This window comes from Cydia splendana, chromosome 4 (genome assembly GCF_910591565.1).
Source record: "Cydia splendana chromosome 4, ilCydSple1.2, whole genome shotgun sequence".
Lineage (NCBI taxonomy): Eukaryota > Metazoa > Arthropoda > Insecta > Lepidoptera > Tortricidae > Cydia > Cydia splendana.
In genome coordinates this window covers 11040493-11053787 of record NC_085963.1, presented here as the reverse complement: position 1 = coordinate 11053787, position 13295 = coordinate 11040493, and the positions used below count along the sequence as shown (strand labels likewise).

General features: G+C 35.4%; 1 protein-coding gene across 7 annotated transcripts in view; it reads left to right on the top strand.

Moving 5' to 3' along the window:
- The window catches only part of LOC134789912 (agrin-like), a 224841-nt gene that overhangs the window by 172186 nt on the left and 39360 nt on the right, over positions 1 to 13295 (top strand). For all 7 annotated transcript variants that reach the window (XR_010144131.1, XM_063760601.1, XM_063760599.1 and 4 more), the window contains one exon: positions 8412 to 8447. Coding sequence is in view for 6 of the 7 variants with exons in the window: in XM_063760601.1 (XP_063616671.1) it covers positions 8412 to 8447 (36 nt within the window). In the remaining variant the exon portion in view is untranslated. The remainder of the gene's footprint in view (positions 1 to 8411; positions 8448 to 13295) is intronic.

Here is a 13295-nt window from a genome sequence, read left to right as displayed (position 1 = left end):
TCGAAGGGATTCATCGGTACGATTTAGCCCACGAGTTAATTAAATCAATAGCAACAGTCTTAACTGTCCATCGGTGGACTTTATTCCTTTTGTAACAGGGTCCACCGATGGACAGCTAACACTGTGGGCGATGGTACCTATGTATGCCAGTAAACTATGGTTCGATTTAAACAACTAGGTACAATTTAGAAATTGTTTTTAATGCCACGTCCTTCTGCATCATGCAGGCAGGTGCTTCTATTGTACGGTAAGCGGTCACAGTAGCCTAAAACCCAGGAAATCAACCCGTTTGTATTTGTATTTAAATGCTTTTATATGCATATTTATAACTTACCTAGATCACAATCACTTAAGTATGTTGTTACAAACACACATTAAAAAATATATCTAGTCCGAAGCATATTATTATTTTTTCTCTTTCCCTCGTTTTTAGGCCCATTCGAGCGTACAGTTTGATGTCATTTAGTTACCATTCGCGCGTACATTTTGCTCTTACTTGTTCGTTCATGTATTGATGCGAGCAAGACGCACGGGCGGATTATAACAACAGGACATCTTTTTGTTATAAAAATGTAGGTTTGAATTGGCCTTCATCTCCTTCTTCTTCCTCGCGTTATCCCGGCATTTTGCCAAGGCTCATGGGAGCCTGGGATCCGCTTGACAATTAATCCCAAGAATTGACGTAGGCACTAGTTTTTACGAAAGCGACTGCCATCTGACCTTCCAACCGAGAGGGGAAAATAGGCCTTATTAGGAAGTAGCCCGGTTTCCTCACGATGTTTTCCTTCACCGAATAGCGACTGGTAAATATCAAATGATATTTCGTGCATAACTTCCGAAAAACTCATTGGTACGAGCCGGGGTTTGAACCCGCGACCTCTGGATTGAAAGTCGCACGCTCTTACCGCTAGGCCACCAGCGCTCGTGTTCGCGTGAATTGGCCTCCATGTCTGATCAGATTATTGAGGGTTAACTTTGGTGCATTGCTTGATGCTGATGTGTAAATAAACTAGATTGTTAAATCAGAAATCTAGACTTGGTACGATTTAACAATATATTAGCCCGGTCCCCCTTCCATTACTGTTATGTAGATTCTTGAATTCAAGTGTGACGCTTAGCAACCAACGTCGATCGCCCTAAGCCCGTAAAGGCCTCACTTTCCTTATATAAATACGGTACGGAACACCATTAATTTATTAGTTAATAAACATTTTTAGTTATGTAAATAAAGTTACATCTTTAATTTCTACAAGCAAATATTAAGTTAAAATTTTAATTCCTTTAAATAAAATTACCGTTCTGCGTTTTAATTACATAAGTATGTTTAGGTAGGTACTACTTGAGATAAAATCTCCCTTAATATTGAAAGCTTCATTAAATACTGAAAGTCACTTTTAATTTGAGAACGGGTAAAGCTATTTCAAACAAAAAATAATCCCTTTAATTTCGGGCGCCTAATGTATTCAGTTTCATGGTAAAACCGTCAGATTTTAGATTATTTAAATATTTCCAAGTAAGAATATTATGCCCACTGAGGTATCATTAGAAATTTACCTTTTCATGAATATTAAAGGGACGGGTTCATTAAAAGTTATTTTAATCCCGTTCTAATTTACTGCATGGTAATTATTTTTACTTGCATTCTGTGGTTCGTTCCACGTTTCATTTCGGCGGGTGTCGTAAAAGCCGAACAGGAGAACAAAAGGCGCAAGATTTCTGTCTACGCGGATTAACTTTGCTTTAGGTGGGAGTAACATAACATTTCGGAATGTGACACAGCGGGGTCGCGGCTAATGGGGCCGCAGTCCGTTTATATATAAAATACAAGAAGAGGCTGGCAGGACGCGCCGCAAGCTGGGGTGTACTGGGGCGGTGCGCCATATTGTTTTATTGCAAATTGGTTGGACGTAGACCGCGCCTGTCCTTTACATATACGAGGCTATTAAACGACGCCCGGTGTCCAGTCACGTGTTAAACGAATCCGATCGCTGCATACAATGTTAGATCGAGAACGGCTCTCGTGACACGTAACTAAGGTTTGGAAAAATCGTAGTCGCTATGCAAATGGCAGGCGATTTTCCACGTCCGAACTGCTGAACGAGTTAGATTTGTTCCGTTTTTTGCCAATTATTTGCTCAATTTAAACGTTTATATACCGGACTCGGTCCGGACCGGACTTATACAACGAGTTTTAATAGGTACTTCCCAATCCGTTCTCGTTACCTTGTATAACTACAGAGTGGATATCCAATTCGATCGAATATGTAACATTTTTGTTAGTATTGGACCTAGAGTAAATTGATTTATTTTTGGTTGAAACGTACCTACTCGTTACGTGCAAAATATTTAAGTAAGTACCTCAAAAATAATTTGGGCCGGCATATACTGTAACGGCAAAAACGTATATTATGTTGACAACTTGGGCATTGCATGTTCGCCTTCCATTCCTTGCCTACCTACCACACGGTAACAACAAGCGTAACACAAAAAAGTCAAATATCCTAAATTAAAATAGATACCTATATGCTTCGATCGTATTTAATTTACACACTAGATATTTAATTCTCTTGATTCAAAATTTCCAAAATTCCCCTTCGGCGGTAATATTTAAATTGTTCCTGAACATAACCTCTATCTTGTTGTAGGTAAAAAATATCATCGTGTTTCGTTAAAACAGTGCTATCAAGCATAAGGCATCAAAGCGTAATTATTAAATTTTATTCCATAAACGTACCTATTAAGAGACTAATATATAAGTTATCGGAGCCAATCGATTTGGGTAGGTAATGATTATCAGCCGTCAACGGCGGGTTTGGTAAAGTTTATGAATCACGCACCCACGTTGTCCTGCTGCTATACAATAATTGAGTATGAAGCTATAATTCCTACGACGATAATGAATATGACTAACGGCTTCCTGACACGCAGCTTTTTACCTTAATAAGTAGCACCCAGTCACAAAAATGCGAACAAAGGGTATTGAATTATGTACCGACGGAAACCGACGGCGCGACCGTTGAATGGTAAATGAAATTTAATAAAGTTACTGTAACTTGCCTTTTTTATTCAAAGTAACGCTTGTTCTCCGTAAATTTTTGTTTATGTACGTATATCGTCGGTGCGAATAAAAAAATCTCTATGTGTTTTTTTACGATATTTTCATTTTGGCATATTTTAATTCATTTTTCAATTTCCCGTCGACCCACATAAATATTTTTTTATATCTTTCTTAGTTATGAAAATAACTAATTCCGCTATGTGAATACAGAACAACATTTGTACAAAAAAATAGCTATGTGATTTTTTTAGCACATAACGAAATTAAATGCCTTGTTTTCGTTGCGTTAAATGCGTTGTCGATGGTGATGGCGATAATGTTGCACATGGCGATTTATTGTAGAGTGGATTACCCAACATTGACCCTAAAATCCGCTATGTATCATCTCTCGTGCTACGTTATTTTGGCAACAAACGCTATGTGTAAACTTTACACATGACGATTTTAAGTGAACCAAATTTAAGTCGCTATTTAGCAAAATTCAGTTTATAATAATTAATATTGTAAACATTTATGAAAAATACGGTTTATTTTCTCCATGAGCATCATGTAAAAACCATTGATATATTAGAAAAAAAATACAGGTGCAACAAATATATTACAAACAGGAAAATATTTTTTTTTGTCTCCTGGAAAGTAGCTTAAAAATACATGGCGATTTTTTTTTCGCACCGACGTTAATTAAGGTTTTTGATTTACAGAACAGTTCAGTTTTGGAGTAGGTTTGGAGGATTGGACAATGAATGCGGGTTGTTTCTTAAGGCTCCTCTTCACGTTGGGCCAACGCCAACGCCAACGAGGGACGCATTTATGCGTTAGAGGGAGCAAGTGATATTGCTATCTCATTCTACCGCATGGCTGCGTCCCTCGTTGGCGTTGGCGTTGGCCCAACGTGAAGAGGAGCCTTTATCTTTGTTACAGTACCTAGAACTACTCATGATACCTATCACATGATTGATGAAATGCAATGAATCCTACTCATATAATCTTTCTATTATGCATCTCACGACAATTACATAATTAACGACATCGCTCTTCGGTATCTGCATAACTTACCTACAGGCTAATCGAGTTTATGTTATTTGATATGTTTTCAATATGATACAGTCGATAACATCTTTACATAGGTAAATAATTTGTAAATTGTATTACTCATAAATAATGCTGTTGTTTCGTTAGAGACAGATAAAGAAAATCATTTTGTTACTAGCTATATAAACTGTTTTAAGTCTATGTTGAGTAAGCGATAAGCGTGTAACTAAGTTAGCTCCAATGGAACCCTGAAATCGTTTATTGTGTCCTGAAAAATTACCCCTCACACGCCGGTAGCATTTTCTTTGTGCCCACACTGAACTTGCGTTTCTAAAAATCCATTATTAAAGCAGGGCACACATAAAATGTCACAAATAGCCTTGTTCTCTTTATTTAATGTTCTATTTTACCTAGATAAGTCTACAATATTGATGTAAAACTTCGACCGAATTATGTCTAAATGTGTGATGTGTGAAATGACCTCTATATAGTCAGTGTCGATTGCTTAGCTAAAACACTTCAATAAATACGCACTTGGCGTTGTTTACTGTTTTTTTCCTGTAAACAATTTAACTTGTTTACTAACTGATAAAGACAGTAAACAAGCTTTATTGTGCTATTACAATCTCTGATGGCATTTTATTTGGCAGCATGATCACGATTTGTCTTATATTCGCATTTTAAACTAATTATTTTATTTCTGTATAATTACATAACTTTTACAAAAACAAGATAAACAAACACGAGTAAATTAATTAATTTCTACCAATTCGTCATAAACTTGTTAATAAGCTAACGGAAAAGCCGGTATCATAAATCTCTTCATTAATGCCGAGAAAACTTGGCGTCCATTGTTTTGATTGGACGTATAGCTGTAACGTCGAGTCACATCATTCGCGGAACTTCGCCCTTCGTGAAACTTCTAACAGATAATGATCACAACAGATTACTTGCGAAGGAGACAGGGCTACGGCTAACAAAGCTGTAGACGTGGCCACTGGTGGCCAGGTGGCCGGGAGCCGCTTATGGGCAAGTGCGTGATTGCGCTTGACACTCGTAATATCCGGTCGCTGTGCTGCCCGATGGTATCAATTTCAATTTGTTGCGGCTCTGCAACGGTTGCTACTCGTTCATTGTATGAATCGATTTCGCTCAGTTTCCTGCTGTGTATTGGACTAAATCTCAGAATTGCTGCTTGGAAGCTACAATTTTGAATACTTAAGTAAATTTTAAATAAAGCATTAGAGCCCGGCGGCATTGCTAGCATGAAACTGGAGAAAAAAGTAAAATTCCTTTTTGGAACATTTATATGGTTTTAAAGAGGGCCCACCATTATTTTTATTTTTTATTTAGTTATTATTTTTCTTATGTTTAGTATAAACTTGCAGTTTGCAGTACCTACTAGCGAACATGGGCGCAAATTTTGAAACTAGTTATTCACACTTTTACATATATATTTTTTTTAAAGTAACCAAGCTAATTTAAAAAACTTATTTAGCCGAACCAAAGTTATAAAATGAGAGACTTGCTTGATGAGAGTATTTCGTTAATTTTCTTATTTGTCGATAGGACATGCAAGACGTGGGAATAAGTCGTCTAATTGGATGAGAAAGGTCGCATCCTAATTGGCAACCATTGATTTGGAATCTTCTTAAGACTTGGTAAAGCCACCACTCGAATTGGTTCGTCATTGTTATTTTAGTTTAGTTACAAAAGTGGCATTCGATTGTATTTCCATTCGCTTGAAGTATTTCAAAAGTTAGATATGATGACATGAAATTAGGTAGATATAGAGAAAAGGTCGGTAATATTCCTAACTAGGAATTTCTGCTTCGTAAAACCCAGAAATCAAATCGAGCCAAGTTTCAAATATCGGAACCCAAATTTCGACCCTGCATTCCGGATAAGGATTTTCTGTTCAAACGGCGTGAAAATTAATCGATTAGCTATTCTCGTTCCGCTTCAAAAGGTAAAGTTGATCGTGACTCGCGGAGCCAGTCGCCTGCCGCTAAGCCCGGGGTGAAATTAATTACACTAGTAAAAAACTCACCAGACTGTACGTGGTACCTACATACAGCACGGGCAAATTTACTGGCTAGACCGATGAGTTTGTAATTTGGGATCTAAATTCGAATTCAGCTAACCTATTTGTAGCGTGAAAACCAATTTTGCAGATATTTGAAATGTTATTTCGATAACTTTTGGTATTAACGAACAGAAATTCCGTCGATCAATTGAATAATTCTTTTTCATAAAAGCTTTTGTTACTTTCTGAGCTAAATCAAGTAAGTAGTTATACCGATTTATTATACTAACTTAAATAATGGGTAAAATTACGAGTAATTATTTAAAATACCGGGTAGACGTTTTCCTAAAATAATATTGTTTATTTCTAAGACACAGATAGTTTCAAGTGGTATACTCAAATACATAATTTCTAAGGGTGTACGACTGTAATTTAATGACTACCTACTTATATTCTTAAAACACATATTTGTTAGCTGTGTAGTGTTTCAGAAAATTAACTCGCTAAGTTCAGCAAACAAGCTTTAATTAACGTAAATAAAGAGTGACAGCCACAAAGTAGACACCCAGTCTGCACGGAATAGTAGTTACCTAATGATAAAACAACAATATTTCGCTTAAAATATGTCTGGTGATATGTAGACCTACCAACTGTCGATTTGACATACATTTTAGGCCTTCATTTGATTTGTTAACCACGGACGTTTTGGAATGAAATTGGAGTTAGCATTTTAGAATTACTTACAAGTATTCAACCATATTTTTCTTGTTTCTGTTTGTAAGCAATAATCATTTAGGTATTCATTCACTGCGTTAAGGCTTGGAGTATGGTTTTTGCGTAGTCAAAAGAACGTATAATAAAATACGAACTTTTCAACTCCAGTATGTATTATTTCCAATTAAAATAATAAAATTGATGTATGATAAATTCAATTTCTATTGCATGACAAATATTTATTCGTTAAAATTTCACATCAAATAATAATAGCGTTTTCTGACACAATTATATTCAATAACTAATTTGAAAAATGTTCGAACTTGTTACTATTGAAATGTAGGTGTAGTGTAGGTAATTGAAAAACCAAATAAAAATATATTATTATCCATAGCTAAGGGAATATAAAAGAAAATAGACTATACATATGCAATTTAGACATATACCAACATTACCTACCAACCAACCAGACATGGTCTGTTTAGTTTGCAATATGAATAATTTTGATACCAATAAATAGACGGGCAACGGGCGAACGCCAACATGCCCAGCAATACGTGATCTCATTTATTCCTAGAAACGTCGAATTGATGCTCGAAACATTCAAGTTCTATCTTTGGAATTCAGACTTCATAATATGATGCATTTTGAGATGATACATTTTATTTTATCATTAGCTACATCCTGCAGACAGCGCGCTCTTACAATATATGCAAGTAGCTACGTGGTAAGGGTAGTAAACTCTTTATAATTATTTATTATGTATATACCTGAACCATTTATTGCGGGATGTTCACACAAAACTAGTAAACCCCACCAAAAAGCATCATGATCAGTCAAAATATTGAGCCGAAATTTTGTAGTGTTCTTTATTGAAATAAATGCGCATGGTTCGCTAAATTCGCTATTTCCTTGTTAAGCAGGACAAAGTTATAATTGTGGTGCAGTTAATCATCAGTTTCTAGCTCCAACTTAAGTACGTAACAAACTTTACAAAAGTTAGTAACTACTATTACGATTATTAAATATGTAGGTATGGCAATTGGTTCACATCGATCAGATGCCAACCAAACTTTGTGCTGTCTTAAAACAAACTTTCTACCTATCTGTATCTACATATAATCTGATATTTATGTTTATGATTTTCGGTGATTCCACATTTCCAATATTATTGATAATTAGACATAGGTATAAATAATATATATTTATTGATATTTAGAAAACCAAACAAAACAAAAGTAGTGGTTACGTAGTTAGGTACTGACATAACTATATATTACGTAGGTATGGGTTCATCCATTTATTTTGAGAAATACTCCCATTTTAAACTACTTTGTTAAATTAAATCTGTTCTGAAGCGCAATGGTCAGCCTCGCGGCCTGAGTTTGGTTTTATAATTAGCTACATTAATTACTTTTGTGGACTGTTCAAATAACACAAATGAATGGATTCAACACTACTGTACGGGAAAACGATAATTCAACAACGGGTTAAATGGCTTGATTGTATTTGCTTAAGTCATTATAATTATATTATGATATGATTTCCGATATGTAACTAATCAAATTATTTTTGTTACAGATTTACATTATCAGCCACGACCACCTGCTCCTGAGGGTAAGGACATACTATACTACATAAATAGTTAATTATTTTGTCTATTATTGATACCCAAGCAACCTAAAGATTCCAAAAATTCATCAGCGTTGCGAGTGGTTCGAAAAGTGGAATCTTGAACGTTGCGAAGGTTTTATGGCACGAGGGTTAAATCCCTCAAGCTCCCGAATAAAATACAAAATTTTGGAGGCGACGAAAATATTAACTGTAACACGCGAGGAAAAAAACTAATTGTTAAACATACAATAATATATACAGTGGTACTACTAAACGAAATTAATAACTAGCTTAAATCTAATTGTTGTTTGTTAAACATTACAAATCAAATTCAACTACTAGTCTAGTCGGTAGTGATCTTGCTTACGACGAGCGCCTGGGTTCGAGTCCCGGTAAGTGAATTTATTTTTGTGTCTATCACAACTATTTGTTCCTTAGTTATGGATGAATGTGCCTAAGTATGTATTTATCTACAAGAGTGTATCGTTGCAATCGTTGCCTATTAAGGGGCCCACAGATTAACAGTTCGAAGGACGATATCAGCCTGTCAGTTGTTCGGAGCTGTAAAATTTTGCGTTTAAACTGACAGGCTGATATCGTCTGGCGAGCTGGTAATCTGTGGGCCCCTTTAGGTACCCACCCATAAGCGTTGATTTGGCACTAGGTTAATCTGTAATCGTGTGTCCCCATAGATTTATTTATTCCATTGAATCAAACAACCAGTATACACTCAGATCAGATTTAAAATATGTTTACAGTACATATGGTGTTACTTTACCGCCCTAGTGCGGTAATTAGCACAATACGTGCCTATGTAGAAAATTTAAAGGGCTTATATGTACTGTAAAACGTTGTTCAATACACGTGCGAAAAGGTTACTCGCAACTCGCGTCGATGTAAAACACTCCCTTCGGTCGTGTTTCAATTTATCGCCACTCGTTGCGAATTTCGCACTTGTATCGTAATGTACTAATAACACACCTCTTTAAAATCTGAAACATCTCCATTTTCTTGTTTTATATTATATCCTTATATGTAGGAGTAGTAAAACACGGACCTTATCAGCGGTTCGCATGTGTGCGGTGCGGGTGACATGCCAACTCCGCCGGCGTCTTGAGCCAACAAAATTGCTTTGTCCTGAGTCTCGCAAGGACGCTCCTCGCATTACGTGGGCAAACTCCACGCCAAGAGTATTGTACACTTGTTGTATTATTTCTGGCTTATTACTTAGAACATTCGTCATCGCATGACTTTCGTTCACTATTAATCAAATGTTCCCAGTGTCAGTGCACTGTTGTCACGTAGGAGGCCATAAATCTAGGATATCAGGATGCAAATGTGTGTTATATAATTATTTTTCGATTAATATAGGTAGTTTTGTTTTTTCTATTGTTGTGTATATTTTTTCACACTGTTCTATTTTTGTTTACTTGCCGTGACCTCCGGTCAACTCAGTGATGAACAAATTCCTGTACCATGATGCAGCCATTTAAATGTGGTCGATGATGTCCTAGCTGCACAAGACGCTGGTGAGGCAACAATACTGGTGTTACTTGACTTCTCTCGCGCATTTGACACGATTGACACGACTTTACTTTTATCTAAATTAGCCTTCTATGGTTTTGACACACTGGCTCTGAAATGGTTTCATAGTTACCTTACTAATCGTACGCAGTATGTCAAAATTTGTCATGAGGATGGCACTGAGTTACTCTCAAGCACATTACCGGTCACTAGAGGTGTTCCACAGGGTTCGATTCTAGGACCTATCCTATTTAGTCTGTATAGTGCAGATGTAATTAGTAACATACAAAATTGTAAGTATCACATATACGCGGATGACACTCAATTATATATATCTTTCAAAGCAAGTGACACAAGCATAGCTGTAAATAAACTTAACGATGATTTATCCAGCATAGTCAACTGGTGTCACCAGAATAATTTACAGTTAAACTCCTCTAAATCTAAATTTATGCTGTTGGGTACAAAAAAACAGATTGAAATAGTTACAAGACATAACCCACAAATTACAATCAATGGATCTCATTTAGAGAGAGTTGTAGAGGCTCGTAATTTAGGTCTGTTAATGGATGAGTCTCTGAGATTTGAGAAACATATCTCGGAAACAATGCGCAACTGTTTTTATCGTCTCAAGGTTCTGTACAAAGTCCGTGAGTGTCTCTCCGTTGACATGCGCATTAAGTTATGTGAGGCGCTCATACTGTCAAAACTTAATTACGCAGATGTAGTCATCTGTGAACGCTTACTATATCGCACTAAGAAAATGCTGCAACGAATTCAAAATGCTTGTGCCCGTTTCTGCTTTCCCATCCCTCGACGTGCTCACGTCACTCCTTTTTTAAATCAATACAACCTAATGAATATGGCCTCCCGTAGATCTCTCCATTTTGCGACCTTACTTTTTGGAATTATAAAAAATAGAGAACCATCATACCTTTATGACAAAATAAACTTTTCCCAACGTGCTATGAGACACGCAACACGACTTACACACCGCACAACACACTGCACGGCTGCCTTCCGTGGCAGCTTCCGTTTTGCTGCCACAAAGTGCTGGAACGACTTGCCACCACCAGTACGAAATTGTTTATCAGTCGCCTCTTTTAAAGTAAAACTCCAGAACTTTCTGCTAGATAAACAAAAATTGTAGCACTTAGGCAACCGTGCCAACAAATAAACATCACACATACTCATACACACACACACACATACATACACATACGCGCCCGACAAAAGAAGATACATAGATATGTATAAAATCAATAGCCTTATAATTATTATTTATTCATTGTTGAATTCCTTTGTTTTGGTTCTGCCACCATATACCTAGTTTTAGTTTTAGCTTTAGTCTTTTACCAGGCCTCACTGAAAATCAGCGTCACGTTGTGTGTCCTAGGATACACAACGTGACAAAAAGCTGAGTGGGGACCTTTTGGCACAAATATTTATGTAATTGAATCTTAGTTTTGTGTTATTTCATCTTGTGTTATTAATTATTATTTGTGCTAATAAACATTTCTTATTCTTATTCTTATTCTTATTCTTATAAATATGGGTTCGTGGGCTCGAGTAACCCGACAGATTTTAACCCTTCTTTGCATGGTGATGGAAATTTCCATCATAACATTGTCCTATGAAATAAAGGTACTTTCGGAGGTGATTGATATTTATTTTTAAGACTGTCAACTTTCAACACTAATCCATTGACTGATTTTTTACATAAATTTACGCAGTATTTTAATTTATAAAAATTACAATTGTTTTAAGACGAAATGTCGGGAAAGTTGGGCCTTTCGGGGTTTGTAATTGTTTCATATTTAAAAACTTTATCATAGGTACATATATCACAAATAGTGTACTTTTCTGATGGTAAGATTTTTATTAAGTATCTCTTAATGAAAATTATATATTTACATAAATATAAATTAGCCTATTCAATTTCTAACACTGACTTCGCAGTCAAAATTGATGTTATATATTTTTTTTTTATTTTTCCCAGAATCAATAAACAATTACGTGACACATATATTCATTTCGGGCAAAAATAAGAAATCATGCAAAGAAGGGTTAAAGGTGCATTACTTGAACGCATTTAGGTACTAAAATGTAATACAAAGTTTTCTGAAATCGCTCTTATTTTAGAGATAATTATAATTCTTGTCAAAATTTATTTCTGTAATAAATCAGTGAAATACGCTTTTTATTTAAAAAATTATCTTAAAATTAAAAAATCTTAACTTATTCATTGTAATTTTTTTTCCGCCAAGATGAAAAAAGAAATAACGTGTTGTGTGCTGAAAATACACAAACACGCAATAACAAATTATTTTTTTTGCCAAATTTAACCGACAGTCATATATTTTTTGCTCCTTTTGACCTCAGGAATGCGTGGTTAAAATCTGTCAGCCACAGTACATTTAATATTATTTTGTGTTGAAAATTGATAATTATAAAACAGGTCCTAGACTTGTAAATTTATTTTTTAGTTACTTATTACATTACACGCACAATAGGTATTTACAATAAACAACCCAACTAGCAAATCTATGTGCTATAAAAGTTGAGAGCACGTTTTTATTTTCGCTTTTTGGTGCTATAAAAGGTGTAAAAACAGTCGAATAAAAGTCCTGTAAGCGTTTACTCAACGCGAAAAGGCGCACTTATACAGACTAAAAGTGTTATAAAAATCGAGTAAGCGCTGTATAAGAAGCAAATCAATGCTGCAAGAGTTGAGTAAAAGTGGATAAAAGCGCTTCTGGTGTTTTAATAGCAACGATAGTGCTTTTATTCGACTATTTGTTCTATAAACATTAGCAATTTACTATTACTCAGTGAAAGTGTTCTATAAAAGCAGCCGCACTGCTTTTTCTCAGCAAAAATGTTTCGTAAAAGTAGCCGAATTGCTTTTACTCGGCATTTTAAATGTGTAAGAGTGCAGTAAATGCTTTTATTCAACTAATATGTGCTAAAAACGATCTCAGGTAAGCGATTATATTACAATTATTTTATTATGTTTGAGGCCTAATCGTCTTCACGTGTCTAATAAAACAAAAAGGTACTTAAGTATTTTTTTACTGCTGTCATCCATGACATTTATTTTTACCGTGATTGTGTACATAAGTTTTTACTGTCTGTAAGTACACGTAATACAGTAAAACCTAGCGCGAAAAATACTTTATTGATAAAACCAAAGGCACTGGTTCATATATATTCATGGGCCGTCTATTTTCTTAAATTTCAATAAAAAAATATTAATTAAAATAAGTAAAAATTTGCTTACACGATCTAGTTTCTCTTATATCTCATTAATTCGACTATAAGTCGAGT